Here is an 11849-nt window from a genome sequence, read left to right on the forward strand (position 1 = left end):
TCTTTGTCATTATTTTATTAAAGCAGAAATTCAAGAAAAAAAAATCCTAAATGCCATGAAATCGGTTTTCGTTTTTTTCAGGTTACTTAGGTTTGAGGACACATTAAGAGAATTTTATATTCTACATTTTATGTAGTATTATCACATGTGCATTTCACTTTGAAATAGTCTTTTAAAATCTGCCCATTTTTGTTTCTGTCACTGCCTTAAAAAGTTGTTATATATATATATATATATATGATATATATAAAATAGGGGATATATATATATACATATAAAAAATAGGGGTTCCTTTGTAGGTTACAATCTTTTTTTTTCTGTCTTGCTGCTCTCAGGATTCTCTCTTTGTCTTTGATTTTTGACAGTTTCATTACAATCCATCTTTAGAGAAGGTCGTTTTACATTAAGATAATGGGGTAATCCATTAGCTTTGCGAACTTAGATGGCCAAGTCTCTCCTCAAATTTGGGAAGTTCTCAGCTATTATTTCTTTAAATAAGCTTTCTTTTTTCCTTCCCCCCTCTCCTCTTCAGGAATGCCAATGATTCTGATATTTGCTTGTTTGATGGTGTCCTATAGATCGCATAGGCTTTCTTCATTTTTTTTCCCCTTCTTTTTTCCTTTCTTCTCCTCTGACTGGGTTATTCTCTGGCTCACTGAGTCTATCTTCCGTTTGGTCTATTGGTGCTTCTGTTTGGTGCTCTCTACTGCAATTTTTATTTCATTCCTTGAATTCTTCAGCTCCAGAATTTTTGTTTGGTTCTTTTTTATGATTTCTATCGCTTTGCTACATTTCTCCTTTTGTTCATGTATTGTTTTCTGATTCTGTTAAATGGTCTTTCTGTGTTTTCTTGTAGCTCATTGAGTTTTCTCAAAACAGCTATTTTGAATTCTATATTGGATGACCCCAGAATTCCATGTTTTTGAGTTTGATTACTGGAGGATTATTGAGATTTGTGTGTGTGTGTGTGTGTGTGTGTGTGTGTGTGTGTGTGTGTGGTATCACATTTCCTTGATTCTTCACGTTCCTTGAAGTTTTGTGTTGAGATTTTTCCTTTCAGAGTAGCATCTCCTTCAATCTCTAGTAGTTGCTTTCGGGTGGGATCTACTGTTTGTTGGTTCTGCTCGTATTTGGGGCTTTCTCTGAACTTGTCTGGATACACCTGCCCCATGCTTCCTGCCCCTTCTTTTGGCAGAATTCTTTAGCTTGGATATCTTCTCTTGATCTTAACAACTTGCTGGGTGGCGCCGCGCTGCGGGAAATCTCTCTTTTCTTTCCAGAAGGTGGTGCTATAGTTTAAATTTGTGGTTTCTCCCAGGCCCAAGGATCCTGGCCTGTTTTGTGAACACTCTCCCTGTTAACTGTAGCTCCCTCTCACCACCACACTCGGGCATGTGCACCAGGAGACAGCTGCAGAGGTGGGAAGTGTAGGTTTAATATTTGAGTCACTGCGTGTGCCCCCAGGCCGGGTGGGGCAATCCTCAGATGAGATTTTCTTAGTGGCTTGTGGGTGGGCTTCTTACCGTAGTCCTAAATGCAGTCCGCAGGATCCCCATCCCTTTAATGCCTTCTGATGTTATTATCTGCCTCTTTCCTGATCTCTTCCCTCCTCGCAGTCATGGAGGTCCTGCCTCAGTGCTCTGGGTGCTGCAGGAGAAAAATGGGTTTCTCTAGCAGTGTCCGGCACAGCATCCAATCTCCTATATACTTGGGAAGCCTGAACTTGTACAAAGGCTTCCTCCTCATCTGGGGAAGTTTGCCCAAATCAGCGCTCTGCAGGTTTTCCCCAACTGTAGCTGAGCGTCTGGGGCCGGTTCACCAGCTCTTGCTGGTTCTGCAGCCCAAACTCAGTCAGTTTGCCTGTTACCTGACTCACAGAGTGATGGGACTCCTCCCAGGTCCCTTGGCGTATGGTGCTGGATCCCACAGCACCCATAGAGGCACTTTTGTTTATGGATGGAAGCCCAATTTTAGTTGTTAAAAGGAGGGACGGAAGGAGGAGAGTCCTGTGTAGCCATGAGGCTGATAGCACTCGTGTCACAGTTTATTCAAGAATCTCCTGGTGATGGTCATTGAGAGATTTTACCATGACAAGCAATGGGCTAATAAGAATTACTTTCCACGTATCCATACAAGCTGCTGTTCTTATTTCATTATGATAGACGTACGGAATTGGAAAATCAAAGTGTGGTTCTCATTTCTTTCAAAAAAAAAAAAAAAAGGCTGTAGCAATTTCCATTTCCATCATCAGGCCCTTTCCATGAGGATATTTTCTCTTCATTCTCTCCCTCACTCAGCATTTGTTGCTGTTGTTGTTTTGCTAGATTTATGAGTGAAGAACTGTTTTATTTTTCAGGGTAATTTGCTTTTATTTTATTTTATTTTTATTAGAGAGGGGGGAGGGGCAGAGGGAAAGGGAGAGAGAGAAACTTTAAAAAAATTTTTTTAGTATTAACATATAATGTATTATTTGTTTCAGGGGTACAGGTCTGTGACTCATCAGTCTTACACAGTAACACAGCGCTCACCACAACACACACCCTCCCCAGTGTCCATCACCCAGCCACCCATCCCTCCCACCCCCCACCACTCCAGCAACCCTCAGTTTGTTTCCTGAGATTAAGAGTCTCTTATGAGTGAGAGAATCTTAAGCAGGCTTGAGGCTGGGATCCATCTCATCACCCTGAGATCATGACCTGAGCTGAAATCATGAGTCAGAGGCTTAATTGAGCCACCAGGCGCCCCAGGGTAATTTGCATTTAATCGAATGAGAAGGTAAGTATATCATTCTATAACTTTGTTGGCCCTTTGAATTTTGTCTCCCGTGGAATGTCTTTTTCTATCTTTAGCACATTTAATAGTGAATTCTTTGCTTTTTTACCTTTCCACTTACAGAAGCTCTTTATAGATTATAAATGTGAATGTTTGAATTTATGCTGAAGTATTTTTCCTCAACTTCTGTTTATTTTTTGAGCTGATTCATGCTTTAATTAATTAGAGAAAAAATTTCATTTTTTTTATAAACCAAAGAGGACTATCATATCTTTTTACAGCTTTTAGTTTTCTGATTAGTTTAAGAAGCTTGTCTCTACGTCCAAGTTCCTTTATTTTTTTTCTTTTTCAGAAAATCTCCGATCCACCTGAAATTTATTTTGGATTATGGTATGACATTGTGACCCAACACTGTGTTCTAGCAAATGGATAACCAATTGCACCAGAATCTGTTATGAGATATTCCCATCTCCTGAGTTGAGATTAGCTTCTGTTCATTACTAAATCGTTGTCCATATTTTCTGGACAATCTACTGCATCCCAATCATCTAGTTTATTTTTAAAGCTTGATTCTTTTTTTGAACTTGAATTCTTTATTTTGAAATAATTTCAAATGTTTAGAAAATTTGCAAGAATAGCTTTTTTAAGATTTTCTTTATTTGAGAGAGGGAGAGAGGCAGAGAGAGCACACAAGTGGGGGGAGGGGCAGAGGAACAAGCAGGCTCCCTGCTCAGTGTGGAGCCTCTCGTGGGGCTCCATCCCAGGAGCCCGAGATCATGACCTGAGTCCAAGTCAGATGCTTAACCGACTGAGCCGCCCAGGTGCCCCCAAAATTTACAAGAACAGTGTAACTCTAACTCCCATATTCCCTTTACTTATATTCACAAATTATTTCCTGTTGAGTTTTGGTAGCTAGACTTTATTATATAGTTTTACAATTTTTCCCTTTTACTTATATTTTTTGTTTTTAATGAGGAATGGATGCTACATTTTTCAAATGCCTTTGCTGCATTAGTAATGTTTTTGTCTTTTAGTTTGTTGATAGATTTTGCTAAAGTCAACTCATTTTTGCATTCCAGAAATAAATGATACTTGGTCACGGTATATTATTTGATGCACTGATAGCTTGATTTTTAACACTCTGTTCATAATTTTTGCATCTCTTTTAAAAAGTCAGATAGTTCTGCACTTTTTCTTTTAGACTACCTTTATGAGGTGCTAGCATTGAGGCTATATTAGCTACATAAAATTAAATTTGGAAGCTTACCATCACATGCTGTGCTATAATAGGGTAATTTTTCTTTTAAATTATTTTCTGAATAGGTTATTCATTAATAGGTTTCAAAGCGCAAAATTAAATAGAAAGGCAACATTAAGAAGTCTCCCTGTCAGCCTGTCCCTATGCATCCCTTCCTTACTGCACCCTGTAGCCCCTATAGATAAACACATCTTATTTTTTAAAAATACATTCAATGTTCATTTATGCAAGTACACTCAAATGCAGACATGTATTATTATTTTCACCATTCCTTACACGAAAGGTAGCATCTATGTAGTCTAAAACTAGTACTCTGATTTTTTTGTCATTTAGTAAGTAATGGGGATCATTTAATATCAGTACATATAAATCTTCCTCACTTTACTTATTATTTATTTATTTATGTATTTATGTATTTATTTTTATGTAGTGTTCCATGATTCACTTTTGGGGCACCTGGGTGGCTCAGTCGGTTAAGCGGCTGCCTTCGGCTCAGGTCATGATCCCAGGGTCCTGGGATCGAGCCCCACGTCGGGCTCCCTGCTCAGCCGGGAGCCTGCTTCTCCCTCTGCCTCTGCGCCTGCTGCACCCCACCCCGCTCATGCTCTCTCGTGCTCTCTCTCTCAAATAAATAAATAAAGTCTTTAAAAAAAATCTTCCTCACTTTTTAGCCCACATAATATTTGGTTATGTGACTGTACCACACCTACTGGTGGACACTAATAATTCCCAGCGTTTGGTTATTACAAATGATGCTTTAAGGAGTAAACATATACGTATGGCATTCATGTAGACATATCTCTAAGACGAATTCCCTGAAACAGGATTCCTGGATCAATAAGCAAAACATTTGTAATTTTACTAGCCGTTGCTACATTCCCCTCCATAGGCATCGACTCATTGTGCATTCCCAGAAACAATACATCGTCAGAGTGCCCGTTTTCCCACAGCCTGGATGGAACCTGTTGAAGGAGTTCCATCCATTTTTCATGAAGGTACTCTAGGTTGCTGCTTGGCAGCTGTTGTAACACTTGCCAAAGAAATAAATGGCAGTTTCTACCCAGGCATTCTTCCTCCTGGGCCTGAGTAGAATAAGAAAATCAAACAAAGATGAGGGAGATGCTTTGTACATAAAGTAGGACACTTTTCTCACAGTGTGGGAGCAATGGCACAGGGATGTGCTTTGTCAGAAGTTTAATTTATCCCTAGGAAGAAAAGATTAGAAACTGATTGGACTCTATAGTGATCAATTTTATAGAGAGATGGTAAGTGTTGGGCATTTTCTGTTATGTGTAGTATTTGCTGCTTTTCTCTGGTAAATAGTTTTTTTTAAAAGATTTTATTTATTTATTTGACAGAGGGAGACACAGCGAGAGAGGGAACACCAGCAGGGGGAGCGGGAGAGGGAGAAGCAGACTCCCCGCTGAGCAGGGAGCCCGATGCGGGGCTCGATCCCAGGTCCCCGGGATCATGACCTGAGCCGAGGGCAGACGCTTAACCGACTGAGCCACCCAGCGTCCCTCTGGTAAAAATTTTATAACCACTTTATTTAGTTTTTATTTTTTGTTAAAATGCAGTTGACATACAATATAGTATTAGTTTCAGGTATACAACACACTCAGTGATTCAACAACTATAGACATTACAAAATGCTCACCATGATATGTCACTATAGCAAGTTATTACAATATGATCAGCTACATTCCCTCTGCTGTATTTTTCATCCCCCTAACTATTTATTTTATAACTGGAAGTTGGTACCTCTTTATCCCCTTCACTTCTTCAGCCCTTCTCCCCACACCGCTTCTCTCTGGAAACCTCCAGTTTGTCCTCTGTATTTGCGAGTCAATTCCGTTTTTGTTTGTTTGCTCATTTGTTTTGTTTACTAGAGCATATAAGTGAAATCACATGGTATTTGCCTTTCTCTGACTGATTTCACCTAACATAATACCCTCTAGGTCCATCCATTTTGTCACAAATGGCAAGATTTCACTCCTTTTTTTATGGTTGCGTAATATCTTGCTGTGTGTGTGTGTGTGTGTGTGTGTGTGTGTGTGTGTGTGTGTGTGTGTGTGTATGCCACAATTTCCTTATCCATTCATCTACTGATGGATACTTAATAACTTTCATATCTTGGCTATTGTAAATAATGCTCAGTTAAACATAGGGGGTACATATATGTTTTTGAATTAGTGTTTCTTTCCTCTTCGGGTAAATACCCAGAAGTGGAATTAGTAGGTCCTATGGTATTTGTATTTTTAATTTTTTGAGGAACTTCCATACTGTTTTCCATAGTGGTTGCACCCATTTGCCTTCTTACCAATAGTGCACAAGGGCTTCCTTTACTCCACATCCTCGCCAACACTTGTTATTTCTTGTCTTTTTGATAATAACCATTCTGTCTGGTGTAGGATGATATCTCATTGTGGTTTGGATTTGCAGTTCCCTGATGATGAGCGACGTTAAGCATCTTTTCACGTGTCTGTTGGCCATCTGATTGTCTTCTTTGGAAAAATGTTTATTCAGGTCCTCTGCCCATTTTTGAATTGGATTGTTTTGGGGGTTTTTTTTTTTGGTATTGAGTTGTGTGAGTTCTTTACACGTTTTAAATGTTAACTCCTTATCAGATATGCCATTTGCAATATCCTTTCCCATTCAGTAGGTTGTCTTTTTGCTTCGTTGATGGTTTCCTTTACTGGGCAAAAGCTTTTTAGTTTGATGTAGTCCCTACTGCTTATTTTTTGCTTTTGTTTCCCTTGACTGAGAAGACAGATCTAGAAAAATACTGCTAAAGCCAATATCCAAAAGATTACTGCCTACATTTTCTTTTAGGAGTTTTATGGAATAACCACCTTCTTTGGTGAGCTATGCTAGACAATTGAACGTAGGTAAGATGGGAGATAGAGGAGATTACTTCTTGGCTTAATTAAGATTACGAATGTACATTGGCTGGTGTTTCCATTTTGGTGTGTGTATGTCCTTAGTACATATACTGTGGTAGGATTCGGGGATGTGGAGTCTGATGAAACATCTACTTCCTTAAAAGGTATGACCAAGAGGTGTCACCCCTCTCAGACCCCCATATCCAATCAGTTACCAAGTCCTTCTAATGAATCTCTCATCACTTCCCTTTTCCATCCCACTGTGTCTACCGTGTTTCAGACCCTTATTCTCTCTAGCAATATGAACGGAAATAGCTTTTTGAGCAGCCTTTGTGCCTCCAGTCTCTGCTACCTACCCATTGCCACCACCCCCAGAATATACTCTCCATTTTGCAGCCAAAGTGAGTATTCTAAAACAAATTTGAGCATGCCCATCCTCTGATAAAGAGCCTTTAATAATGCCCTATTGCTATCAGGACAATGTCCAAGGACCTTCGTTGGTCATCGAAGGCCCTCATATTTGGTCCCAGTCTGCCTTTTCAGCTCTATTTCCTGCCTTTGGTTCCTATTAGAATGAAAGTGCCAGAAAGCCTAACAGAGACCTTGTCTGTCTTGTTCATTTATGCATCTCTGACGCTTAGAACAGGACCTGGCACACATAGGCGCCCAGTAAATATTTGTTGACCTAGCTTAAACATTGTACTTTCTGTAATACCGATAAACCCTGCCCCCATACTCAGAATTAATTGCTTTCTCCTCTGTTTTCCTAGAGCCCACTTCTATATAATGTTTCCCTTTCACACTAGAATGGAAGTTCTCTAAGAGCAGCAACCTCTTTCCCCGAACTGCCCTCCCAAACTCTACCTATCAAGACATTTATTAATCGGTGTTTGCAGTGTGTTGGCTTAAAATAAATCCAGATTTATAAAATTTTATTATAGAGTCAAGCTCTTAAAATTTTTTTTTTTATAATTTTTGTTGTTGAAGTATAGTTGACATGCAATGTTATATTAGTTTCAGGTGCACAGTATAGTGATTCAACAATTATCTACATTATAAAATGCTCACCATGATAAATGTAGGCGCCATCTGATGTTATCACAATATTATTGACTATATTCCCTATCTTGTACTCTTCATCTCTGTGACTTATTTACTTTATAACTGGAACTTTGTACCTCTTAATCCCTTTATCTACTTCCCCCATCTCCCCACCCACCACCCCTCTGGCAACCACTGTGGAAAACAGTGTGGAGTTTCCTGAAAAAATGAAAAATGGAAATACTATATGATCCAGTAATTCAATTACTGGGTATTTATCCAAAAAACACAAAAGCGCTAGTCCGAAAAGATATGTGAACCTCCATGTTTATTGCAGCATTATTTATAATAGCCAAGATATGGAAGCAATCTCAGTGTCCATTGATAGATGAATGGATAAAAAATTTGTGAGATATATATATACACATATACATATATATATCTCACAAATACATGAGAGAGAGAGAGACTGGAATATTACTCAATGCGAAAAAGGGAAAGGGTATAATGCTAAGCAAAATAAGTCAGAGAAAGACGAATACCATATGATGTCACTCAAATGTGGAATTTAAGAAACAAAACAAACGATCATAAGGGGGAAAAAAGAGGCAAATCAAGAAGCAGACTCTCAACTATAGAGAACTGAGGGTTACCATTCCTCTACAAAGTAGAGATGATTTTTCCTGAGACTGGCTGCCAGCTAACTAGAGGACCATTTTTCTGTGTCAAAGACTGCCCGGCCCTCAGCCTTGTGGACTCAAAAATCCAGATACGACCAAACGGCTCCACGTGGTGTTTTGAAATTCATCCCGACTGTAGGCTGAGTGACCTGCAGGTTGGACAGACTGCCAAAGTCCAAGAGTTTCAACATTTCCTTAGTGCCAGGGTCTACTTCAATGATCCCCTGATCCAGGGCTGAGACCTCGGGCACGTAATTATCCCTCCTTTCTCTCTCCTCCACCTGCAGCTTGATGGAGATGCCTCGCACCGGGCCCCTCTGAATCCGCTTCATCAGGTGTGTGACATAGCCTGCGATCTTGTTGCGGAGCTTCTTGCTGGAGATGATGGCGATCTCCTCGCACACGCGCTTGTTGGTGTGGAAGTCGTTGCCCAGGCGCCTGTAGTACTTCTCAATGATGACCTGGGCCGCCTTCTGCACGGTTTTGGTGCGGACGCGGCCCTGCGGGTGGGAGAACACAGCGTCACCCGCGAGCCGGGACAGCCCTCCGACGGCGGCGGGTTCGCGGGCTGGGGCTGAGCCCAGGACGGGAGGAGGGCCGGCCGGGCAGCGCCGGAGCGCGGGGCTCAGCGCAGGGCTCAGCGCGGAGGCCAGCGGCCCGCGGAGGCCGGGGGCGCGGGGGTGTCGCGCCCCTCCTCGAGGGCTGGAGGCCGCGGAAAGCAGAGGATGGAGGACGATTGTAGGAGACCGAGGCTTCGGGCCAAGATACCTACCATGTTGGCGGGTATAGTAAAAGAGCTGAGTTGATTCTTTTCTGCTCGGTTTTCCGATTGTGTCACTCGGTTTTCTTCTATCTCTACAACTTAAGTAATACCTTATCACATTACTGACGTGTTAAAAGAAATAATTTTTGTCCTTATTACCCGTGTTGCTGAAATTGGGGGCCACACCTGTGGTAGGTTCACACGTGGTGCGTGAGCTCAGCAGCAAGGAAATGCTGGATGAGTAATTTACCAAAAGGCGCGGCAGTTTCTGAACGAGTTCCTGCCCGCCACAAAGTGAGCAATTTTTTTTTTTTTTTTTTTTTTGTCTCCTCACCAATTGAATTTAGCCTTTGATAATATTCTGGCATCTTTGCTTTAGCTTTGGTTTGAACCCTAGGTTGTATTTGTCAAAATCGTCCTCAGAAGGATCGAGCTTTTGTTCCTGAGTATCAAATTTTAAAGCTCTCTGATTCCCTTGGTTCCAAATGGTTATCTTCCCACAAGAAAGCTGAATTAAATGGCATTGGCCCTGCCTAAGGAAGCAGAGAGCGCCGTAAGCAAGAGCTCATCTTGTCTTGCTGTCCTTTACATCCAAGGCCCTGTGATTTGCTGTCTCCTGCCTTTCCTATTCAATTTAATAGCATCAGCATTCATAGAGTTTTTCTTTTCTCCTTCATTTACCTCACTCCTGGATTTAATCAATTACCTAGTCTAGCTGATTTTACCTTCAAAGTATCTAGTAGCTACGTGAGGGAAAGGGGGATGTGCCAATTAGCTCGACTGTGGTGATGATTACACAATGTGTATGTATATCAAAACATCGAGTTGTGCTTCTTAAATATATACCATTTTTATTTGTCAATTAATACCTCCAAAAAGCTGGAAAAACCTTAAATTTTAAATTTTAAATTAAATTTTAAATTTAAAAAAAACCTTAAAGTACGTACATAAATACATACACAAATAAAACCACTTTTTACTGTGTGATTCTCTGGCTTGAAGTCATTCCTCCCCTTCACCGACAGGGAGGATGAAATTCAAAAGTTCTTAATGTAACTTACAGCGTCATTTATGCCCTGACTGCCTCTGCGGTACATTTCACACCACCATTACATAGAACTCTCTGGAAATCCCCGCGTACCTCACATAGTTTTAGACTGCTTCTCTCTCTCCCACTCCCCCTGCTTGTGTTCCCTCTTTCACTGTGTCTCTCTCTGTCAAATAAATAAAATCTTTAAAAAAAAAAACACAGCACAACATGAAGAACTGGGCTGCAGTTGGCTATTAATGGACGTCTTCTGATCATCTCATTTACATCAACAGGGGGCCTTCTAATCTGTGTCTGAAAATAGTATTGCTTGAAAGATGGCATTTAAGAACGAATAAACTAGGATCCCAAGGGAGACCCTGGCTCAGAATTCAATAGTGTTTCGTATGGGTAAAATAAATCCGTATCTCTAATAGGAGTCAATGTCAATTCATTAATGTTGCCCAGCACAGTCATTACTGATAACATTTCAGATCCTTTCTTAGGGCCAGTGCAGCCCAACAAGGAGTTAGGCCTTTAGGACAAGACATGATTTTGAGTGATGAAACAATTTCCTGTGCTTGTGACTATACAATTGTGTCAAATGGATCATAAAGTTACAGCTGTGTATTTTCCATCAGCACCCTGACCACCTGCTTCTCAGACATGGGCAGCTTGTCAGAATGACTGCAATAATGTGGTCACCTCTATCTCATTTTGTTTCCTGTCAAGCAAGTGTTTAGCTAAGTCATCACCCTATGGTGCGAAAACAGCACCATGCACTGTCAATGCACTTCAAATACTGAGTGACTGGAATAGCTAAATGCATCATGGAGGATTGGTAGATATCGTCCTTATGCAAATTTTAGGCTCTTTCCCTGAGTTCTTAATTTCTCTTCTCTGATTATTAAAAGCAAAACAATCATGTAAAAGCCGGTGCTCCAAGCTAGAAGCAAGTGGTTAACTATGTCGACAGGTATGTTAAACGTTAAGAGGCCAGTTGTTAAGATACACATTTTTTTAAGGATTTTATTTATTTATTTGAGAGATAGAGAATGAACGGGGAAGGGGGTGGCTGGCGGGGCGGGGCAGAGGGAGAGGGAGAAGCAGGCTCCCCGCTGAGCAGGGAGCCCGACACAGGGCTTGATCCCAGGCTCAATCTCAGGACTCTGGGATCATGACCCAAGCTGAAGGCAAATGCATAACTGACTGAGCCACCCAGGCGCCCATGAGGTACACATTATTTTTTTTTAAAGATTTTATTTGTTTATTTGCCAGAGAGAGAACACTCTATTTATTTAGAGTGGCAGGCAGAGGGAGAAGCAGGCTCCCTGGAGCCTGATGCGGGACTTGACCCCAGGACGCTGGGATCATGACCTAAGCCAAAGGCAGACGCTCAACCGACTGAGCCACCCAGATGTCCCTA

General features: G+C 41.0%; 1 protein-coding gene across 1 annotated transcript; it reads right to left on the reverse strand.

Annotated features, from left to right (window-relative positions):
- Nucleotides 1-8710: 8710 nt before the first annotated feature.
- On the reverse strand, nt 8711-10465 carry LOC113930488 (40S ribosomal protein S17-like). The gene is made up of 2 exons (XM_035725430.1): nt 10458-10465; nt 8711-9401 (listed from the first exon to the last, which is right to left on the reverse strand). The coding sequence occupies exons 1-2, from the start codon at nt 10463-10465 to the stop codon at nt 8711-8713; spliced, it is 699 nt and encodes a 232-aa protein (XP_035581323.1).
- Nucleotides 10466-11849: the final 1384 nt, after the last annotated feature.

The sequence above is a fragment of the Zalophus californianus genome, chromosome X (genome assembly GCF_009762305.2).
Source record: "Zalophus californianus isolate mZalCal1 chromosome X, mZalCal1.pri.v2, whole genome shotgun sequence".
NCBI classification, from domain to species: domain Eukaryota; kingdom Metazoa; phylum Chordata; class Mammalia; order Carnivora; family Otariidae; genus Zalophus; species Zalophus californianus.